The sequence below is a fragment of the Staurois parvus genome, unplaced genomic scaffold, assembly GCF_062004578.1.
Source record: "Staurois parvus isolate SC_StPar_1 unplaced genomic scaffold, SC_StPar_1.0 ptg000164l, whole genome shotgun sequence".
Classification (NCBI taxonomy): domain Eukaryota; kingdom Metazoa; phylum Chordata; class Amphibia; order Anura; family Ranidae; genus Staurois; species Staurois parvus.
The window spans coordinates 693956-717757 of NW_028317960.1; the positions used below are offsets into that span (position 1 = coordinate 693956).

At 43.1% G+C, this 23802-nt stretch overlaps 2 protein-coding genes across 2 annotated transcripts in view; both read right to left on the reverse strand.

The window, feature by feature from the left end:
- LOC149462960 (NACHT, LRR and PYD domains-containing protein 6-like) overlaps nt 1-23802 on the reverse strand; it is a 580167-nt gene that overhangs the window by 66459 nt on the left and 489906 nt on the right. The window lies entirely within an intron of this gene.
- Nucleotides 895-2785, reverse strand: LOC149462961 (E3 ubiquitin-protein ligase TRIM21-like). The gene has a single exon (XM_089676108.1). It carries the CDS (start codon nt 2777-2779, stop codon nt 1202-1204), a length of 1578 nt encoding a protein of 525 aa, XP_089532234.1. The 5' UTR covers nt 2780-2785; the 3' UTR covers nt 895-1201.

Sequence of the window (23802 nt, forward strand, 5' to 3'; positions counted from 1 at the left end):
TCCCCCACCCCAACCACAACTAAGAAAAAGGTCATGGCAGCAAGTTTGATCATTTCTTAGTATAGATTGTATGGAATAGGAGGGAGGAACGAGGGGAGAGGAGACTGCACAGAGTGACTGCATTTGGGGGAGGAGCAGAGAGGAGGGGGAGGGGGCAGGAGGAGGAAGATTGCTGAAGTCATATCTGATAATTTTCTGTGTCATAATTACAGAGAAAGTAATATGTCAGATTGTCATGGCATGGATGGAGAGATAGATAGATGATAGATAGATAGATAGATAGATAGATAGATAGATAGATAGATAGATAATAGATAGATAGATAGATAATAGATAGATAGATAGATAGATAGATAGATAGATAGATAGATAGATAATAGATAGATAGATAGATAATAGATAGATAGATAGATAATAGATAGATAGATAGATAGATAGATAGATAGATAGATAGATAGATAGATAGATAGATAGATAGATAGATAATAGATAGATAGATAATAGATAGATAGATAGATAATAGATAGATAGATAGATAGATAGATAGATAGATAGATAGATAGATAGATAGATAGATAGATAATAGATAATAGATAGATAGATAGATAGATAGATAGATAGATAATAGATAGATAGATAGATAGATAGATAGATAGATAGATAGATAGATAATAGATGATAGATAGATAGATAGATAGATAGATAGATAGATAGATAGATAATAGATAGATAGATAGATAGATAGATAGATAGATAATAGATAGATAATAGATAGATAGATAATAGATAGATAGATAATAGATAGATAATAGATAGATAGATAGATAGATAGATAGATAGATAGATGATAGATAGATAATAGATAGATAGATAATAGATAGATAGATAGATAGATAGATAGATAGATAGATAGATAATAGATAGATAGATAGATAGATAGATAGATAGATAGATAGATAGATAGATAGCACATCCCTCCTCACTGGCCAATAGGAACATGTCAGCCCATTAGTTGGACCGATATTCTACCCAATCACAGTGATCAGCGACAGAGGGAGAAATCTCACTTATTATTATTTATAGTAGAAAAGCCTGAAGGACACCAACTGAGGCCCCACCCACTGCTTTATCTCATTGGCTGAACATTCCACCAAATCACATCTCTCCTCCCTGTGACATCACCAATCTCTGGGCGGAGTTCTCACATCTCCTGATTCCCCCCACAGATCTTTATACAACCTCTCCATACACCTATCCCGGCATGGAGGGGCTCAGTGAAGGTGGTGGTGAAGGTGTGGAGGTGTCGGATCGGGTCACACAGATCATAAAAGGAGATCTGCCCGGCCTCATAATCCAGATATATCCTGACTCTGGTACTGGAGATATTGGAGGGTAAGAGGATCCTATTAATGTCATGTATCACCACATAATTATCACCATTCTTGTACAAACCCCAGGACTTGTCATTACATCCAATCAGTGACTGCCATCCTCCCCTGCCTATACTGGGGTAACACATCCCGACTATCCATCTATCTGACCCCCCGACATCCACTTCCCAGTAATGTCTCCCTGAGGAGAAACTCCGACTGCTCAACACCTGAGGACAATCCTGAAATCTCTCTGGTGTTTCTGGATGATTCTGTTTTCTATCTGACCAGGATACACTTTTCCTGTCACCTGATATATGTAGATATTTATTAGGTGTGTTTCCATCCAGTAATATGTCCTCAGCTCCCTGTATATAGAAGGATACATTTACCCCTGTTATTATATCAGATAATGTGTGTAATGTGTGTGATATCCCAGCCACATCCACCCCCCCTCCATCATGGAGGAGTTCCTCATGTCTCTCTCTGTCCTCATTATCTCCATCCTCAGTATCACACAAGTCACCTGTGTCTGATTCCTGTAGGACAGTCAGTGGATCCGTCATGTTACACATCTCCTCAATGTCACGCATCTTCCTGGACAGCTCCTCCTTCTTTATTTCCAGATCCTGGATGAAGATGGAGATCCGCTCTGCCCTCCTGGAGATTTCCCTCAGGATTCTCTTCTCCAGGTCTTCCAGACGTCTCCTGAGATCTCTAAACAGGGCAGTGAATCTCTCGGTGTCACCAGCTGCTTCTTCTTCTTCTTTCCTCCTGTGTTCCTGCAGACTCTGGACTCTTTCCTCCATCTCCTCTCTCTTTGTCAGAAGTTTCTGCAGAACATTCCTCAGTGTCTCCTTCTTCTTCTCAGAAGCCTCATCCAGCATCTCCACCTGGTGTCCTCGATGTTCTCCAGCCACAGTGCAGGACACACAGATACAGATATTATCTTTAGTGCAGAAATACTTCAAGACTTCATTATGGATGGAGCATTTCCTGCTCTCCATGGACAAGGTGAGGTCAGTTAAGATGTGTTGTGGGGACTTTTTGTGGAGTCTCAGGTGTTTATCACACAGAGAAACCTCACAGAGCAGACAGGATCTAACAGCAGGTACAGGAGAGTCCACACAGTAAGTACAGAAGACCCCAGACTCCTCTTGATCTGGCTGAGCAGAAAGCAACTTCTCCATTATATTGCTCAGTGTTATGTTCTTTTGCAGAGAAGACCGATCCGGAAACTTCTGTCTGCATTCAGGACAGGAATATCCTCCAGACCCCCCCTGTGTATCCAGCACACGATCAATACAGACCCGGCAGAAGATGTGTCCACATGTCAGGTTTACAGGATCTGTATAAATGTTTAGACAGACAGAACATTCCAGCTCAACTCTCAGATCAACGGATGCCATTGTTGACTGAAGAGAAATGACAGTGAAGGTCTCTGACTTCGGGGAAGAATGCAGTTGGGAGGGTCACATCCTCCTACACAGGGTGAGGCTGGATCCGTGATATTTGATGCAGACAGCAAAGTACAGAAGAGGGAGGATTTTTCTCACAGCAGTAAAAATAATATGTAGCACTACCCCTTAAGGGTTGCTTTAGTAATTGCATTCTGCCCCGGCTACTTTTCAGAGGGTGATGGATAAAACGCTACACCCTCATTGGAAATACACCTCAGTGTATTTGGAGAACATTGTTATCTTCAGTACAGACTGGAAGTCCCATCTTCCCCAAGTTCAGACTGTGTGGGACTCTCTACAGAAGGAGATGCTTACCATTAATTCAGAAAAGTGTGCTAGTCCAATGGAAGAGACCAGTTACCTGGGGTACATTGTGGGTAGGGGTTTGGTGAACCTTAGGTGAACATGGTAGAGGCTATTCAGGTTTGGCTGTGCCTCATCACAGAGACAGGTTCTAGCATGTCTGGGCATCATTGAAAAAAAAAAAAGGTACCCCAACTTCACCACTTTTGCTGCACTATTGACTGACTTGATGAAGGATAAGATTTCAGTCATGGTCAAGTAGAATGACCAGGCTGAAGAGGTGAAGGGGTTTTCCTGGGGCTTAAAACAGCTTTATGACGGGGGGGCGTGTCCAAGATGGCGATGGGACAAGTCGCATGAGCCGGAGCTCCGAAGGGGACCAGGATAATCTACCGCCATCCGTGCGGCAGTGGCTCTGGCACACCGGTCAGAGGCACGGCAGCAATGGCGGGCACCGAGCGGAGGTGAGCGGGGTGACTATTGCCCCCCCTCCGTGGTGGCGAATCACCGCGGCTGGTGCGGCCAACATCCAAGCCCAGCGGGAGTCGGTGCGTGAGAGTTGGGGTGGGGGAGGGTGCCTGTGGATCAAGACCCCCTTCCTGGAAAAGTTATCATCCCCCCTCTGGCCTGTCGGACCCCCCCACGCTGACCAGGGGATACGGCCTGCGATAAAGGCCTAGAGGCACCTCCCACAGTACAGGCCTCACTACACCCCTACAGGGCGATATCAGGCCCACAAGCCCATCATCCCTGGCATCCCTGCAACTGGGGGACAAAGAAGGGGCCCACTGCATCCCCTGTGGGGACATCTGAGTTACACTCAGTGGAGGGGGATCAGAAGCCAGCATTCCTACCTGCTGACCTCCACATGTGACCCGAGACCTCCACTGGGGCCTTTAATTGATCGATCTGAGAGATCGTTTGTACAAGTTTATATTTACTGTGGGGCCCGGATCAGGCCCAGAGAATATGATGGCCTAGTTGCAGGAGCCCTGACACAAGGAGGTGGTTTAATTGATACAATCTAGGAGAGACACCGCCGCGATGGGGACACGGTCCTACAAATCGTAGCATTCCGGAATTATTCCGGTCCCAGACACCAGAACACGTAGAGGTCCCCGCTCCTGCTTCTCCCGTGCACCAGCGCCGCAGCACACTTCCAGACATTACAGAAACCCTCTCTGCTGCAATAGCAGATTTACATATCGAAATGCAGGTGGTAGCCCAAAGGCTTGAAACGGTGGAGGACAGAGTTATCACACAAGACCTTGCCATTCAGGATATCCGCACGCTGATAGATACGCATACCATGCATTTCAGGGAGCTTGATCGCCACATCGAGGACCTGGACAACAGAGGTCAACGTCATAATTTGAGGGTACGAGGTGTCCCTGAAGCAATCGAATCCGGTCAACTCACCCAAACGCTCCTCACCATTTTCAATGATCTATTAGAAAGACCGCAAAAATCTCCTATTGAGTTTGAATGCCTCCATAGGGTGCTGCGTCCGAAAGGTAGAGAGTCTGATCCCCCGGGAGACATAATTTGTTGCTTAGTTGATTTCCGTCTTAAAGAGGAAATATTACGTAGAGCACAGGAGCACAACCGCATGATATATAATGGTGCAGAGATTAAACTTTTTCAAGATCTATCCCACCTTACTTTACAACGCAGGAAAGATCTACGTTCTTTATTGGATCTCTTACGTTCAAGGGGTATTGCCTACCGCTGGAGATTCCCATTTGGCCTCTCAGCAACACACATGGGGAGATCGGCGCTTCTGAGGTTCCCGGAGGATGTAGCACCGTTTTGCGAGGCCCTTGACATTCCAAGAGTGGATATACCCAATTGGTCTGGAGACTCCCAACTCCCGCCTCACAGAAGAAGAACCGATGGAGGCCCACACAGCTGGTCATCATGGAGGAACAAGACGTTGCAGATTGTCTCACCGCACCTCGTCCTCTCCTGCAAGCCGAAGGCTCAACAGTGGGGACAATCTTCCAACCTCTCCAGCTCACCGTAAGGCACGTCACGACTGACATTTTTCCTTTCACCTTTTACCACACCCGTGCATTATAGTTTAATCACTTAATGACTTTTCCCGCAACGGGGCTATGATTTCTAATGCTTCTGTTCCAGCACTGGGCTCCATTTCATAGGTGAAGAGACTCCCAACCGCCTGGAGACATAACGCTAGGGTATGTGTATTATATCAGACTGTCCTCTCTTGCTTACACAATGTCTGCTTAATGTATGTGTACACCGATTTTGACCATGGACATCGAGACCATAATGACATCGAGGTAGCGGTGCCTGTTGAGGGGTTGCCCAAACTGACCAACTTTGAAGTTTATAGGACTGGTCAGTGATGACCTATCACGCCATGCTGGGGACCTCGGCTGCGGCAGCAACATGTTATGGTTGTGGGATCCAGTGACGCAGACTGCTTATCCTCCCGGGCATATTTCTGAATCACTGAATCTAACCATACTTAGCATTTGATCTCCCTAGCCTGGGCACGTTATACGATTATGATCTCATGTGTATTGTCATTTGGTATACTGTGGCCTTCCTGAGTTGCCCGTCAGATATGTTTTCAATCCACGAGCTATTCCGGAATGGGCCTCCTATTTGTGAGTTCTGTAACATTAAAGTTCGGTGATATTGCTGATACAGATCTATGCTTCGACTAAACACATATATCACCCATTATGTTTATCGTCAACAGTCTTGATTACCTTTATAAAATTTTAGGTCATATAATGCTTGTAATGTCTCTCCATATGCACACGTACACATCTGGAGTCATGCATTCCCAAATGTACACTTGCGGGTAAGGCACTATTGCCATTTCTCCTTTCTCTCAGTATCTATTCCATATCAAACCCACCCCTTCATGTGGCTTGACTGCCTTCACATCTTTCCCAATTGTGGGCATAATTACCCTAGCAATCTAGGTTCCACCTCATTTCACAACACTAACCCTTTATCTGCCTTTAGACATGATGTGGCATAATGTATACTAAATAAGATTTCACTGAAATGGTATACACACTATCCGTGTACTTTGAGGTTGTGTTAGTTTCTAACTCTGTGTTTTTGGATTATATTAGACTACGCTCTTGACTGGCCTCAGCCACAAACTACTTTTTCAGTGGGAGTTTTTTCTCATCCGTGAGTAGCCGGAGTTTAATTTATGCATAAAGGGGTGGCCTGTAGTACAGTGTTAGACGTCCTGGTTGAGATCAAGATTACTCTTATTTCATGAATATAAAAACATCAGTTTAGCTTGAGGGTTGGCTCTTGGCCTATGTTTCAGATTATTATAATGTTATGCATCTGTTATTTCCATGGTTTCATGTACAACTAATGATTTTTCAATCTACAGTGATATGTTATAAGAGACCTTCTCATGCTGTCTTCTTTGGCTGCACTACATGACATATGACCACACACGGATTGGGAATAATCTCTACTATTATCTAATGCATGTCTTGGAATGTTCTAGTATTATACCTATAACTACGCCACATTTGGCGTCATAGTAACACCTTATTGCCTCCCCAAGACAGTATTGCATATGACTGATCACATTCACAATGACCCTCAAACCATACCCCCTCTACACCCACGACAATCTCGATTCCTACACACAAACTTTCACGGTCGGTTAACTAGCACACCTTATACGTCTTTTTCCCTCATGCCTCCACATGAACCTTTCTCCTTAACAATTAACTGGAATCCACCTACCTCCTTGTGTCATGACTGTCTTTTATTAGACGTTACCTTATACATAACTTCCATTCACCCGATACAGGGTGGGCCTTTGATGTTTTTGGTGGGACTGCCCTGAGGTACCTTACTTTGTCCCAGTAGTTTCATTCGTTGGAATTACACAAAATCATATTTTTGGATTTCTGAGGTGAATATCTACTGCTTCTCACGTCCACTGTGCTCTGATTCTCTGCATCTGTATTCCTTCCTTTCTTTCATTTCTATCTCTTCTCTCTACCTCGATCCTCCTCCCAACTTCCCCCCAACTCCCAACGTTTTTTGTTTTTTTTTTTCTTCTCTCCTCTTCAACCACAATGCCCAGTACACGCACACCTGCACAAACTCTTCATACACTCACGGTGCCCTCTCTTAATGCAAGAGGCTTAAATATCCTGGAGAAACATCTGGCAGATGTGCTTTTCGTGCAGGAAACCCATTTTTGTGCTGACCACACCCCCAAGTTTGCTAATGCTAACTATCCCACAGTGTACCATTCAGTCAACGCGGAGGTGAAAGCAAAAGGGGTGTCCATTTTGATAGCCAAAACACTTCCGCTCGTAATTACTGAATCTCTTGAGGATCCAGAAGGCAGATTCCTCTTTCTTAAAGGGACCTTTCACAACAAACTGCTTACTCTAGCAAACATTTATAGCCCCAATACGGCGCAAGTGAGTTTTTTCTGCAAAATCTCCAAAATGCTAGCAGCATTTCAATCGGGTATTGGAGGTGATTTTAACGTGGCACTGAATCTTTTAGTAGATACTTCGACAGGCTTCTCATCAAAATGACCTTCTTCTCCATGATACATGGCGTACACTACATCCCTCTGATAAAGACCACACTTTTTTTTCAGCACCGCACAAACGTCACTCCAGAATTGATTACCTATTTCTGTCGCAAAAAGACTTACATACGTTGAAGTCAGCCTCCATTGAACCAATGATTCTATCTGACCACCATCCCATTACGATGACCTTGCAGCTTCACGATGTCCCTCCTACCTCTAAAACATGGAGACTAGACCCCTTTCTCCTCACAGACTTAGCAGTTATCACTCAAATACACGAGTCTCTAACCAATTATTTTAAAGAAAACTCGTCCTCGGAAACGACTCCCCTCACTCAATGGGCAGCACACAAATGTGTGATTCGTGGACTCTTGCTTTCCATATCTGCCTCGCGGAAACGTAGGGCTCAAGCGTCCTTTACTTCCTTACTTTAAAAAGTACGGAAACTGGAATCTCTAAATAAACGTTCTCAGGCTGTCGATTCTGTGCACAAACTTGACCTAGCCCGCAAAGAACTGCGAGATATAGTGGAAAAGAAAACAAAGCGTAATTACATTTTAACTCAAAAACTTTTTAACGAACATGGAAATAAGAGCGGTAGGTTCTTAGCCCAGGCCTTGCAATCAAAAAAAGCTTCTTGTACCATCTCTCACATCCATTCCAAACAGGGCCAATCACTTCACACCTCCATGGATATAGCTGACAAATTCGAAAAATACTATGCATCCCTGTATAATCTGCCTTTGCCATCAAAACCAACAGGGGATGACAGGCCATGTACGGCCATTATCCAGTCTTTTCTTGCTCAATTCCTCCCTAAACCCATCTCCCAGTCACAAGCAAAGGACTTAGATGGTGCTTTGACGCTGGAAGAATTGCAACAAGCCATTGCACAATTAAAACCAGGCAAAAGCCCGGGACCTGATGGATTTACGACTAATTATTACAAGACTTTCATTGACGTCCTAGCACATCTATTAAAAGCCTTCAACTTACTAGACACCCCAGGACAGTCCATGCGTCATCTATCCGAAGCCCATATCACACTAATACCTAAAGAAAATAAAGACCAGACTTTACCAGCAAACTATCGCCCGATATCCTTACTGAATGTTGATCTTAAGATCTTTGCCAAGATATTGGCCAGTCGCTTACTCCATATCATAGACTCTACTATCTCAACTGACCAGGTGGGGTTTGTACCCAGTAGAGAGGCTAGAGACAATACGATCAGGGCAATCAATATACACCACTGGTTAACACAGAAGAAACAATCTGGCTTCTTTCTTTCTTTAGACACTGAAAAGGCCTTTGACAGATTGACATGGGACTACATGGAAGCAGTTCTGGTTGGCCTTGGGCTCCCTCCCCTGTCTTTTAAACTTTATTATGTCACTGTACACTGCACCGACTGCTAAAGTGAGAGTCAATGGTCTCCTTTCAGAAGCCTTTTCCATAAGAAATGGGACCAGACAGGGCTGCCCACTATTCCCCCTCCTATTTATTCTCACGTTGGAACCCTTTTTGAATTGCATTAAACAGAATGAAAATATTAAAGGGATTTCAATCAATTGCAAAACTCATAAAATAGCTGCCTTCGCTGATGACATCTTACTCTTCCTGACACAGCCACATACTACACTACCTAATCTATTACAGGACTTCCAACTGTTTCAGTATCTGGCCAATTTTAAAATAAATTTTAACAAATCCCAGGCACTTAATATTTCCCTAACCCAGGATACAATTAGACAAGCAAAATCCAATTTTCCCTTCACGTGGCAATCAGATGCCATCACATACTTAGGAATTCACCTGCCTACCCATCTCACAGAGCTTTATGCCAAAAACCTTCTACCCATTTTACGTAACATCACCAAAGATCTGCAACAATGGGATAAACCATTTTTCTCTTGGTTTGGCAGAGCTGCTATCATCAAGATGAATGTGCTTCCAAGACTTTTATACCTACTACAAACAATTCCAATTGAATTGCCCAACTCCTTTTTTAAGTCTTACAAAACATTATGTACCTCGTTTCTATGGTGCAATAAACGCCCTAGAAATGGTTTTGAACAACTAACCATGCCTAAAACGGATGGAGGTATAGGGCTACCTGACATCTCCCGATATTACCAAGCTTGTCAAATGGCAAGAATAGTAGATTGGTCTACGAACCATGCTCGTAAGGCCTGGGTTGAAGTGGAAGCTGCTTTCTCGGGGACCCCACTCGCCACTTCTCCCTGGCTACAAAAATCTCACATTCCATGTGAGCTTAAGGAACACATTCTTATAGGCCCTACTTTGTCATGCTACCACCAGATATGCAAGAATACAACACTCTCATCCACTCCAGGTCCACTCACTCCTGTCAGACTGAATCCAGACTTCCCCCCGGGTATGTCGCATGCCTTTCTTGCGGGATTTGGTCCCACAGGCGGCTTAAGTCTGAACCAATTCTTTAAAGTTGGAAGGCTCTTATCCAGAGATCTCCTTCTGAATAAATGGCCTATATTGATTTTAACACAATGGATGTATAGACAACTCCACCATTTTGTCCACAGCTCACCCCATCTAAAAGCATACACTAGACATTTGACCCCCTTTGAGAAACTTATTGCAACGGACTCACCCCAGAGACATATTATTTCCCAACTTTATTCTTGTCTTGAAAACACCAGTGACCTCTCCAAGAGGAAAGCTTGTAAGGCCTGGAGCACGGACCTACAACTCCAACTATCACCGGAAGACTGGGATCACATATATGAACACATACATAAAGGGTCTATATGTGTCTCCACACAAGAAAATAACTTTAAAGTGTACTCTAGATGGTATAGGGTTCCATCACTGCTTCACCACTTCAACACCAACGTATCAGATTTGTGTTGGAGATGCCATCAAACGACGGGTACACTCCTACACATTTAGTGGGAATGCCCATTGTTGCAACCCTTTTGGGGGAAAGTTCAATCTATAATTGCACAAGTTACCACGTACACCCTAGACCTTTCCCCCGCACAATTTCTGCTCCATCATACGGCATTTCCATTTTGGACATACCGCAAATCACTCGTCTTGCATATGGTAAATGCTGTTAAGCATTGCCAGTCCACTGGTGCTCAACACATGTTCCCACTATACAAGAATGGTTTGCCGGGATTGACAAAACTGAGGAAATGGAGGAACTGATTTCTGTAGCTAAGGAACATCCCGAGAGATTCAGGAAAACATGGGCATGCTGGAGTTATTTCAAATCCACCCCTAACTATCATCTAATAGTACGCGATCAACCAAGTCCCTCTGGCTGAATGTCTAACTACAATGCTGTAGAGGGATATACCCTGATATCCGAAGACTATTCTCTCACGCACAAGGATGGTCTGTACATCCATATCTCAACATGCCGTCTGGGGTTCTTGATACCTGCGTCACCCCACTGACCGATCCTTCACACATCATATTTTAAGCTCTAGTAGTACCTGTCTGGCTGGGCCAATACATGAGGATGTAATGCCTTCTTCTGTTCCCCCCCCCCTTTTTTTTTTTCTTCTCTTCCTCAACATCTCACCCGACAATTCATTCTATTACTATCGGTCTTTCTAACCTCTTGTCTTTACACCTATTATTTCCCTGTATCATTTCTTCTCTACCAATCAAAATGAGCATTTACCTACACACAGATATGACTAACTTCGACCATAGCACATACGCTACTTATAACTATGTAAACAATGACCGTCACAGCACCCAACGCTTCCCCTACCCTTATCTCTATCATCACACTGCTTTACCAATAAAAAGTTGATGAGAGTCAGGACGAGGCAACATACACTAGCATCACTTTATCCATTTTCCTCTCGGTTTCCACCGTTTTACTTTGTATGATGGCTGTACTGTTCTACATGTTTTTGTCTTGCACAACTGATTACAATTAGTCCCGTCTGCAAAACGGGAAGGTCAGGTCTATGTTTTGACTGTGTATACCTCATCAGATAAATGGGTAGAACAATTTATGATATAAATTACATGATATGGTAAACATAAAGGGAAGCTGTCAAAAGAAAGAAAAAAAATATCTTTTATTCCTCATCTTTCTGCAAATGCTGGTTGTCTGGCCATCATGCAGAAAAAAAATGGTTGCACCAAAACCTGAATAGCTAAATACATACCAGTGTTAGTTTCTTTGACGAACTTTCATCAGTGGCATGTTTTTGTGACGAAAACTAAATGAAAATCACTTCAAACTTTCGTCAACGAATGAAAATGGAATGAAAATGTGAGGGAGGGATGTTTCTTGTAACAAAATTTGGATTTGCCTATAAAGACGTTATATAATGGTTAAAAAAAATAAAATAAACAAAAAAAGACAGAAAATTTTGAAGAAAAACATTTTTTTTTACTTTTGCTATAAAAAATATATCGTAAGCTCAAAGTTAGTCATAAATTTAGGCCAAAATGTATTCTGCTCCATGTTTTTGGTAAAGAAATCCCAGTAAGTGTATATTGATTGCTTTGTGTGAAAGTTATTGCGTCTACAAACTATGGGAGAGATAATGGAATTTACACCATTTTTTGACAATACAGCGCTGCACTAGTTTAACTGACAACTGCGCAGTTATGCAATATGGAATATAAATTAAATGTATGTCCTTTTTTTCACACAAATAGAGCTTTATTTTGGTGGTATTTGATCACCTGTGCGCTTTTTATTTTTGGCACTATATGTTCCATAAAAGTTTATTGATAGGTGACAGCATAATACAAGGAAAGTACACACAAAGCAACAATCAGGGAATGTACATATCATGAACAAAATACAGGAAAAAACAAGGCAGAATGCGGCACTGTTGGTAACATAAACATGTCAGGTCACTACCATAATAGGCCTGTGATACTCAGGCGTCACTATAATGTGATATGGAGGATAACAGCAGTGTATCCCCATCAAGTACGTGTCGGCGTGTTAATCTGTACATGGGGGAGTGTAACATTCAATGCCTACCCCGAAAGCAGTACGCCATCTTGAAACGAGGAAAAGCTCATAGTGTAAATGTGGATGTCGTGAATACCACTGATGAACATATAGGAGCTAGACTATCCGCATACCAAGTATTCCATAAACGATAACCAAAAATGACTAAACCTGATATATGTACAGAAGCCTGTCTAAGAGAGAGGAGAAAAGGAAGAGGAAAAAAAAAGAGAAGAGAGAGAGAAAGAAAAAAAAAAGGGGGGGGGGAAGTGAGGGGAATGAGGAAAACAGTAGGTTGGGGTGAGGAACAGGAGGTGAGGAACAGCTGCGGCGTTTGTGTCAACGTTCATACAATAGGGCATAAATGAATGTGTCTGAAATCTGTACTAGCGCCAATGCTAAGCAGTCAGGTATAATTCACCGAAGAAAGGTCATTACCATTCAGTCCGTGAAGGAAGAGGAGTATAACCATTAGTAGGGCTAAGTTCAATCTGGTGTCCTGACCCATGAGGGAGCAATATGTAGAGGTGGTTACAAAATGGGTCCAGCAGGCCCAATTTTTGGCACTATAAACAAAAAAAGTTTTGAATTTTTTTTTTAATTATAATTTCTAATTTCTGTCATAAAAATATCCAAAAAAAAAAAAATAATTTTGTCATAAATTTAGACCAAAATGTATTCTGCTCCATGTTTTTGGTTAAAAAAATCCCAATAAGTGTATATTGATTGCTTTGTGTGCAAGTTATAACGTCTACAACCTATGGTATAGATACTGCAATTTACACAGCTTTTACTTTCTGACTGCCCATCATATTTCTTGAGGTGCTAAAATACCAGGACAGTACAAACCCCCAAATGGCTCCTTTTTAGAAAGTAGACACCCCAAGCTATCTGCTGAGAGGCATATTGAGTCCATGAAAGATTTATTTTTTTCCACAAGTTTCTGGAAATTGACAAAAACATTTTTTTTTTTACTTTTACACAAAGATGTCATTTAAATGATATATTTCTCACACAAGCCATGGGTGTATGTGGAATTAAACCCCAAAATACATTCTGCTTCTTCTCCTGAGTATGGGGATACCACATATGTGAGACTTTTTGGGAGCCTAGCTACATACAGGAGCCTGAAATCCAATGACCACTTTGAAAGCCTGAAGGTGCGTAACTTCCTCATTTCACTTCCTTACTACCTATCACAGTTTTGGAGGCCCTGAAATGCCAGGATAGCACCAAACCCCCCCCCCCCCCCCCAAATAACCCCTTTTTGGAAAGTAGACACCCCAAGGAATTTAAAAAGAGGCATAGTGAATATTTTGCAGATCTCATTTTTTATCACAAGGTTTTGAAATATAAACAAAGAAAATAAAAGATGTTTTTGTTTTCTTTCTTCATTTTCCAAAAACTTGAGGCAACAAACGAGATCTGCAAAATACTCACCATGCTTCTTATCAAATTCCTTGGGGTGTCTATTTTTCACAAAGGGGTAATTTTGGGGGGTTTGGTGCTATCCTGGCATTTCAGGGTCCTCCGAAACTGTGATAGGTAATCAGGAAGTGTAATGAAGAAACAAAGCCCTTTAAAAACCTGAAGGTGCTTATTGGATTTTGGGGTCCTGTACTTGGCTAGACTGGCAAAAAGTCTCTCAGATGTGGTACCCCCATACTCGGAAGAAGTAGTAGAATGTATTTTGGGGAGTAATTCCACATATACTCATGGCATGTGTGAGCAATAAATCATCTGCCAATCCCTCCACTGGCTTCCGATTGCCCAACGTATAAAATTCAAAATACTAACATTGACGTACAAAGCTGTTCATAACGCTTCCCCAAACTACGTCACTGACCTGATATCCATCTACCACCCAAAACGCACTCTCCACTCTAGTGAATAAAATGGTGGGTGCAGACTTTTTTTACGTCACATAGTACTCGTGCAGCGATTTTTCAAACGCAATTTTGTTTTTTAAATACAGTTTTTTTACTTTTAATGCACAAAAAACCAGTATATTGGCCAATTATTTGGTACAATATAAAAGATGATGGTATGCCGAGTAAATAGATACCAAACATGACATGCTTTAAAACTGTGCATGTCCCGTGCAATGGCGACAAACTGCATACATTTTTAATATCCATAGGCAACATTTTAAAAGCCTTTACAAGCTACCATTTTAGATTTACAGAGGAGGTCTAGTGTTAGAATTTCTGCCCTTGATCTGAGTTTCGTGGCGATTCCTCACATTCATGGTGCAACCGCTGTTTACATACCGTCACAGGGTCAACGCTCGTGCACCTGTGCGTGTGCACGCGCAAGGGGGCGAGGGTGCTTTTTTTTTTTTTTTTTTTTTTGGGCATTGTCATATATTATTTTTTGAGAAATCTGGGGTCTATCAGACTCTGGATATCTCCTCTGCCCTTACATTATCTAATCAAACCAAAATCAGTGTGATCAGATGCTTTCCCAATTTACAAATGGGGCTGTTTATAACCTGCAAAACTGAAGTGATGAAATGCTCATAGCTTCCAATTTCTTATGAGGGCCATACATGGTTCGAATTCTGAATGATTTCCATGCGAAAATCAGACTTAATAGTAATCAGATGCTTTTCACTCTGGTAGTGGGGCAATGGCATTGGCTGATTTTCATGTTGCCTCCCCATTTCATTTATCGGGCATGCTGGAAAATTTGTGAAAAACAACCAATTTTCAAAATCATTGGTGGCACCATCAGATCACAGAACGAACGACATTTTGATTTTTGAACAAAAAAACATTCGGAATTGGAACCATGCATGGCCTGCATTAGACTATAGAGATGATTGGCACCATTCTGGTCTCCAATCAGCTCTATGGTCAGCTGGCAATAACACTGGCTGCATTCTCAGGTTCCCCGGATGGCACGAGACTGCCCGAGAAGGCCGTGGAAGGCAGCCGGGGAGAAGGGGGGGCATCATCTCTTGCTGCTTGTAAAAACAATCCTGCAGCTAGTAGCCACTAGGATTGCTTTTGCATAAAAGCCGATTGCCAGCTGAAAAAAATGATACCAGGATGATGCCTGCAGCTGTAGGCATCATCCTGGTATAACCATTCAAGGTCCAGTGATGTACCAGTACGTCGCGGTCCTTGTTGGGTATATATGCTGTGTTCTTTCTTTTTTTATGTAGCCTGTGGACTGAATGAAAAAAAGAGAAGAAATCTCTGCCAAAAAAAAAAGTGTGTGGTATGCCCACCATTAGAGTATACCACCCTGCATCCACCCACTTCTAATGGTGGGCACACATTAGGTCACACTTTGCCACAAGTGCCAGTTCCAAGATTGTACAAATGTCTAAATAGTGGCACGCTTGAATAAAAATTGTCCACGTATAAGTGGTACCCCATATGGAAAAAGGATGACACCAAGTCCCAAAATATTATGCCACTGCTCCCTATGTAGTCTGGGCATCTGGGGGGCTCCATGTGTCTATCTTTTCCCTCGTAAATCCAAAACTTATATGCATAGCCTGTTGTCCTCTCACAGGTCTTCTACATCTTGACCCCATATCTGGCACGCTTGCAGGGGAGAAATTGTTTGAATGCAAGGCGGCCAGGACTCATCAAGGCAGATTTTTTCCTGGGGAGTATAGACGTCTGCAAATTTTTGGTTAAGGTGATTTGCGAGGGGCTGAGTTTTGTGGAGCCGGTCAAATTCAGGGTCACCCCGAGGATGACAGAGTGTATTGTCGTTGAAATGCATAAAACACATTATACTCTCATATCTATGCCTGGCCATGGCAGCAGAGAACACGGTATATGATGAATCGGGTCTGTGGACGAATATTAACGCAATTAATTTTTTTTAGTGATTCCCATGTTGAGGGTTAGGCCCAAAAAAAAATTTACATTCGGAAACCGTAAGGAGTTTCAATGCGAATGGTCTGGCAAGGTTTGGATTTGGGTTGGCGGCGATAAATTGTTGTGCATATAAAATACTTTGATCCACAATCAATGCATACAGATCTTCCGTGAAAAACAGCTCCAAAAAATCAAGGGGAGGAGTTAATTTTGCTATTTCCACCTGAATTCTGGGTTAGGCAGTGAATGGGGGAAGTACGGGTGCTGCAGAATTTGTGGGCTGCCAATTGGGATTTGCAAGCACATCCGGAAGGATACTAAGGGCTCTATGGGCCTGTGTGCAAATTCTTGGTGGTTGCGGGACAATACTTGTGTTTGCCACCGCACCAGCTTGTACTGCACTTATGGGACTCGCCACGTCACCAAGTCATACTGCAGTGCTGGTATTATTATTATTAATAATATTATACAGGATTTATGGCACCAACAGTGTGCTCAGCGCTGTACAATATAACGAGAGACAATACAGCAACAATACAGTTAAATACAAGAGGGTTAGGAGTGCCTGATCCTGGGAGCTCACAATCTAAGAGGTATGTGAAATACCAGGATGTACTACACTGCTGGTGCTCGCCAGTTCATCAAAAGGTAGCGCAGCACTAGTACTGGCACTCTGCTGCATATGAGAGTTATCAAAATTTACCGACAAGTGCTAACAGAGATCAGGGCTGATTCTGCCAACACTGCGGTTTGTGTGCAATGTATCAAGTGACAATGAACTACTGACACCACACTTGCTGGAGGAGAAGGGGGGGTAAGTGTAGAGGCTAAACGCAGGTGCCGGGACTGATCCCGCTAATGCTGCGTTTTTGATGACACTATACTAATGTGAATGCTGGTATAGTGCTGATCTGATCAAAGATATTGATCCGTTCAGACACTATACTAGCAATGGAGGTTTATTGTGTATGAGCGTGCTCCTGGCAATCAAGGGGTTAAATGTAATGACTGGTGTACTGACAGGCAATCTGATGCCATCTGGGAGGGGCATGAAAACCATGGGAGTGTGAATCATGTATATATATGTAATTTTGCTCACCCATGCCGCCCTGTAGCAGTATTTCTAGTCAGGAAGCAGAAGCAGATATAGATTGAATTATATACCACTATTAAATGAGATTAAAGATGAAATAAAGAAAATAGGATGGGGATCTCAGTCATGGATCGGATGGATAAACTTGATAAAAATGGTGATTGTTCCAAAAATCTTATATAAATTCCAAATGACACCAATTAAATTACCTGAGACATTCTTTAGTATAATTTAAAGAATCCTGACAAGATTTATTTTGAGGAATAAAAAGCTGAGAATTAGCTATGACATCTTAAGTAGAGACAAAGAAAATGGAGGTCTGGGAGTACCAGACATAAAAAGATACTATAACTCAGTAATACTGGCGAGAATTTTTGATTGGACACAATGCACAAGGGAAGAGTTGAGTATTAAGTCACATGAATTTAAGTAAAAATATTTGATTACCTCCTCAATACCGTGGATTAGAAGACAACACAAGTTTGTATACACGTAATGTTTTGAGAGTATGGGATGTTTTACATAAGCAAATGGGGTGGGAATTTAATTCACTGTTAATGCCTTTTGGGAATACAGAGTTTTTTCCTCCAGGCAAAGAAAACATTACAGGGAAATGGATAAGGAAGAAAGATGTTCAATTAAGAGAGATAATGGATGGAGAGGAAATATGCTCACGTAAATAATTGGAACGTAAGAGGGAAATATTCACGAGAATGGTTGAATGGCGTTATTTTCAGTTGAAACAGTTTATAGGGAACATCCCAAAACCAATAAGAAAAAAAGAGGATTGGAACCCTTTTGAGAACGTATTAGAAACACGAGGAAATGGGAAACATGGGGCTTCTAGAATGTATAAGATTCTCACAGGTTTAAGTACGGTTATAAGACCACCATTTATAGAACAATCGGAAAAGGATCTAGGAGTAATAATTGATAAGGAAAAACAGAAGAAAATGTATCGGTTAACGGGAATGTAAATATGAAGGAGGTAGAAATTAATTATAAATGTTTGGCAAGATGGTACATCACACCGAATGTAGCATAGAGGAAAAGTGGGGATAACTCACCTTTATGTTGGTTTGGATGTGGAGAAAGAGGCACAGTGTTTCACTTGTGGTGGGAGGGTCACAAAATTCAGGAGTATTGCGAAGATATAGTACATGTAATACAGGAAATAATGGAGGTTAATATCCCGAAGGAGCCAGAGATTTGTCTTTTCTATGGGTTTGAGTACTCAGCAAAAAAATCCAAAAAATGGGATTGGTGTACTATTTAAATGCAGCGAAGAGTCTGATTCCTAAATTTTGGAGGGAACAACAGGCACCGAGAGTAAAGGATTGGATAGAAAGAGTAGAGAAGACTTATAGACTGGAGGAACGTTACCATATAGATGAAGATAGAATGGAGATTTTCCATATAAGATGGGAAAAGTGGAAAAAATTTAAAAAGTCAAATGTATACCTGGAATATATGTAATAAAGAAAGGAAGAAGGAAGATATTTGTAATATTAAAATGGTAGTATTCTTTGAATAAGATCAATTATTATTATTATTATTATCATACAGTATTTATAAAGTGCCGATAGTTCGCTCAGCGCTGTACATTACAAAGGGGGACAGAACATGTGACAGAACAATACCAATACAATGCAAAACATGAGGGGATCGAGGGCCCTGCTCTTTCGAGCTTACAATCTAGCAGGGAGGGGATGGTGGCACAGGAGGAGATAGCTGTGGGGGATGGAGTGGTAGGAAGAGTGGAGGAGGTCGGCAGGTTAGCAGGGGGTGGGGTAGGCTTCCCTGAAGAGATGGGTTTTCAGGGTGCGCCTAAAGGAGAGGAGAGTAGGTGATAACCTGATTGGTTGGGGCAGAGAGTTCCAGAGGATGGGTGACACCCTGGAGAAGTCCTGGAGGCGGGCATGGGAGGAGGAGACCAGGGAACTAGAGTGAAGGAGGTCTTGTGAGTAGCGGAGTGTGCGTGCTGGGTGGTACTTGGATATTAGATCAGTGATGTAGTTCGGGGCAGTATGGTGGACGGCTTTGTACATCAGTGTTAGGATTTTGAATTTGATCCGTTGAGCAATTGGAAGCCAGTGGAGGGATTGGCAGAGGGGGGTGGAGGACACTGAATGGAGGCCAGTGGAGGGATTGGCAGAGGGGGGTGGCGGAGACGGAGCGGTTGGAAAGGTTAATGAGTCTGGCAGCCGTATTCAGGATCGACTGAAGCGGGGATAGCCAGCGGCAAGGCAGGCCAGTGAGGAGGGAGTTGCAGTAGTCGAGTCGTGATATGATGATGGAGTGGATGAGCTGTTCAGTGGTTTCTGGGGTTAGGAACACGCGTATTTTGGCGATGTTGCGGAGGTGGAGTCTGCACAAGCTTGTTAAAGATTGGACTTGGGGCTGGAAGGATAGGTTGGAGTCCAGAATGACACCAAGTACTCTGGCCTGCGGGGCGGGTTTGATGGTGGCGTTGTTGAACATGATGGAGAAGTCAATGGGGGGTGGTGTCCGGGCTGGAGGAAAGACAAGAAACTCGGTCTTGGAGAGGTTCAGTTTAAGGAAGTGGAGCGACATCCAGTCTGATATGTCGCTCAGTAGGTGTGTGATTCGGGCAGAGACTGAGGGGGTGAGGTGGGGGGTTGAGAGATAGATTTGTGTGTCGTCGGCATAGAGGTGGTAGTTGAAGCCGTGAGAGTGTATGAGTTGGCCAAGGGAGGAGGTGTAGATGGAGAAGAGAAGGGGCCCGAGGACGGAGCCTTGAGGGACCCCAACATAGAGGGGGAGTGAAAGGGAGGTGGTAGCATTATAGGTAACGCTGAAAGAGAGTTGTGACAGGTAGGATGAGAGCCAGGAGAGAGCAGAATCTCTGAGGCCGAGGGAGTGTAGTTTTTTTTTGAGGAGGAGGGGGTGGTCGACTGTGTCAAAGGCTGCAGAGAGATCAAGGAGTAGGAGCACTGAATAGTGGCCATTAGCTTTGGCGGTTAGAAGGTCGTTGAAGAGTTTGAGTAAGGCAGTTTCGGTGGAGTGTAGGGGACGGAAGCCGGACTGTAGGGGGTCGAGGAGGTTGTTGTCGTTGAGGTGAGAGCATAGGCGGGTGTAGACTAGACTAGATCAATAGAATAAACAGAAAATAACACAGTTAGGGCCGAGTAGAAAGAGCTGAGGGGTTGGGGGGTATAGGGTTTGGGATAGGTAGGGTGGGTGGTGAAAGAGAGAGGGGGAAAAAAAAGGGATACCAAGAGCAAAGTTAATGCTTTGATATAACTCCAGATAAATATGAGTATTATATTTTATATTAGTATGTATTTATTGGCTTTTGTATATATAAAATGGTATAATGGAAATTCATACTAAAACAGTTAAATTTAAAAAAAAAAGAATTAGGAGATGATGAGTGCAGTGATAAGAGGAGGACAGAAGTGAGGGGGATATATACAGATTGTGGGGTGGAGAAGAGGGGTGAAGGAAGGAGAGTTTAAGGAGAGAGGACACAAGTGTGAAAGGAGAAGTAGAAAGCGCATGTTACAGAGAGGAAGGGGAAGTGAATGGGGAAACGAGGTCACCTGCAGTCTGGTGTTTTGTAAAGTAGCTTGCTGTAGATTAGTGTTGGGCTCGATGTTTGAGTCGAACGTAACATCATCTCGAACATCAGCTGTTGGAATGTTCGCTGAACATCGAATGGTAAGGGTGTTGGGGCAGAATGTTCCCTCGCTGAGCACCCCACAATGCACTGCGTTCTCACAGTGCTTTTTGAGAGGCATGATTGGCCAAAGCAACAATCCTTTGGCCAACGACAGCACAATGCATTGTGAGAGCCTTGATTGGCCAAATTCATGGTGACTTTGGCCAATCATGGGTCACAGCTAAGTCCGCGCCCCACACTATATCAGGTTTCTTACACAGCAGCCTTGTGTAGTGTGTTGCTGGAGTTTAGTGGAGTTAGTGGTGTGTTAGGAGTGGAGTGCCGTGTTGTGAAGAGCAGTGTAGTGGTGTCAGTGAAGTGTCAGTGTGTTTTATAGCACTTCTGGGTCACCACAGTAACCTTTTATTGTTTGTTAATTTTTTTTTTTTTTGCATCATCAGATTCTATTGCTGCATCATTAGTGTTCCCTTCTGTGTTGCAGGTGTTCCTCCTTCTGCTTCAGCAGTGGTTTCCTTTTTCTTTTTTGCTTTCTTCATTTTTTTTTTTTGTCTCTGCAGCTGCAGTAAAAATATTTAGGGCATAATTGCTGTTCCCCCTTTTGCATTGCAGGTGTTCCTCATTTCTGCATCAGCAGTGGTTCCCTTTTTTTTTAACTTTCTGAATTTTTTTATTTATTTTCTTTTTTTCCAGCAGCAGCAAATAAATGTTCTCTGAATTTCTGTTCCTCCTTTTGAGTTGCAGGTGTTCTTCCTTCTGTATCACCGGTGGGGTTTTTTGGCTTTATTAATTTTTTTTACATTTATTTTATTTTACTTTTTTTTGCAGCAGCAGTAAAAAAAATCTCCATAACTGCTGTACCTCCTATTTTCTTTATTAAAAAAAAAAAAATCAGTTTATAGTGCACCAAGCACAGAGGTATTGCACCCAAGCCCTCAATTCCCGTCCTATGCTCTAAAATAAAAAGTTATAAAAATCCCCCCCAAAAAATCCCCATCATGTCTGAAAGACCAACAAGGAGAGGCAGCCACTCACAGGCAGCTAAAAGAGGGCAAGCAGCCTCTGTGTCCACTGTGAAAAGTGGTGGTCATGGACATGGTGTATCCTCTGCAGGCAGGGCATGCTTGTCCTTTGTTTCTGGTTCTGGCTGTATTATTGAGCCCCAACATGCAGAAGAGGTGGTGGAGGGATAACTCAGCCATCCTCATCCTCCTCATCCTCTGTCACCCAGGCTCATACTAGTTTGCCTTCCACCGCAGCTGAAAAAGTGGCCTGTTCCTGCAAAGTTGCACATCTGTACAATGCATAGAACCTGCTGCAGCAGGACTGACAATTTCATTTTATTAATGACATTTTTATAAGAAAAAAATAAAAATACACCATGGTGTCCCCCCTAATTCATACCAGACCCTTTTGGTCTGGTAGGAAGGTTAGGAGGGATCCCCACAGTATTTTTTTTTATAACTGCTTGGGGTTCCCCCTAAAGTCCCTTTAGGCCTGTTAGGACATTTAAGGAGAACCCCACCCGCAAACAATGGGGGGGGGGAGAGTGTGGGGTCCCCCCTAAATTCCTACCAGACCCTTGATCTGAGCACAGGCCTGGAAGGGCAGGAAAAGGGGGGGGGGGGGGCAGTGATCGAACGGCCACTCCCACCCTGCGGCTTACCAGGCTATGTGCCCTCAGCATTTGGATGGTGTTCCCATGTCGATGGGGGCAATGGCCTCTTCCCCACAACCCTCACCCGGTGGTTGTGCTGGCAGAGGCGCCATGATTCATGTCCCTCAGGACAGTCCCCAAGTCCTCATACCCCTTTTATGGCCAATACCTTACATAAAAACCTTCAAAATGGGCACTTTTGAATTTACAACTTCCAGTCCCATAGACTTTCATTGAGTTCAAAGTTTGCGGTCAAACATTCATCAGGTTCCAACGTTCGGCCGCAAACCAAACTCAAAAAAAGCCTATTAAAAAGGTACCAGGGGCATCTCATGGGGCCCCCTACTGACCCCGGGCCCTCGGGCAGTGCCCGAGTTTCCAAATGGTTAGTCCGCCCCTGGTCTTTATAAAATTGTGATTTCATGATGAGAACAATAAATGGCCTGATAGACGGCAGCCGGCTGTAAATAAAATATAAAGAAAACATACAAATATGACTACATTTAGAAAACTGACACTGTGGGGGTGACTGTAGGGGCAGCACAATGGTGAGCACTTCCACCTGGCAGCACTAGGGTCATTGGTTCAAATCCCAACCACAGCACCACCTGCCTGGAGTCTGCATGCTCTCCCTGCGTGATTTTTCTCCAGGTACTCTGGCCTCCTCCCACACTCCAAAGACATGCTGGTAGGTGAATTGGCTCCTGTCTAAATTGGCCCTAGTCTGTGTATATATGAATGTGAGTTAGGGACCTTAGATTGTACACTCCTCGGGGGTGGGGACTGATGTGAATGGACAATATATATGTAAATTGAAGGCACTATATAAGTACATGAAATAAATCTTATAAAAGGTGTAACTCTCCTACCTCCCAGACCCCTGGGTTGGTCCTGTTATGTTTGA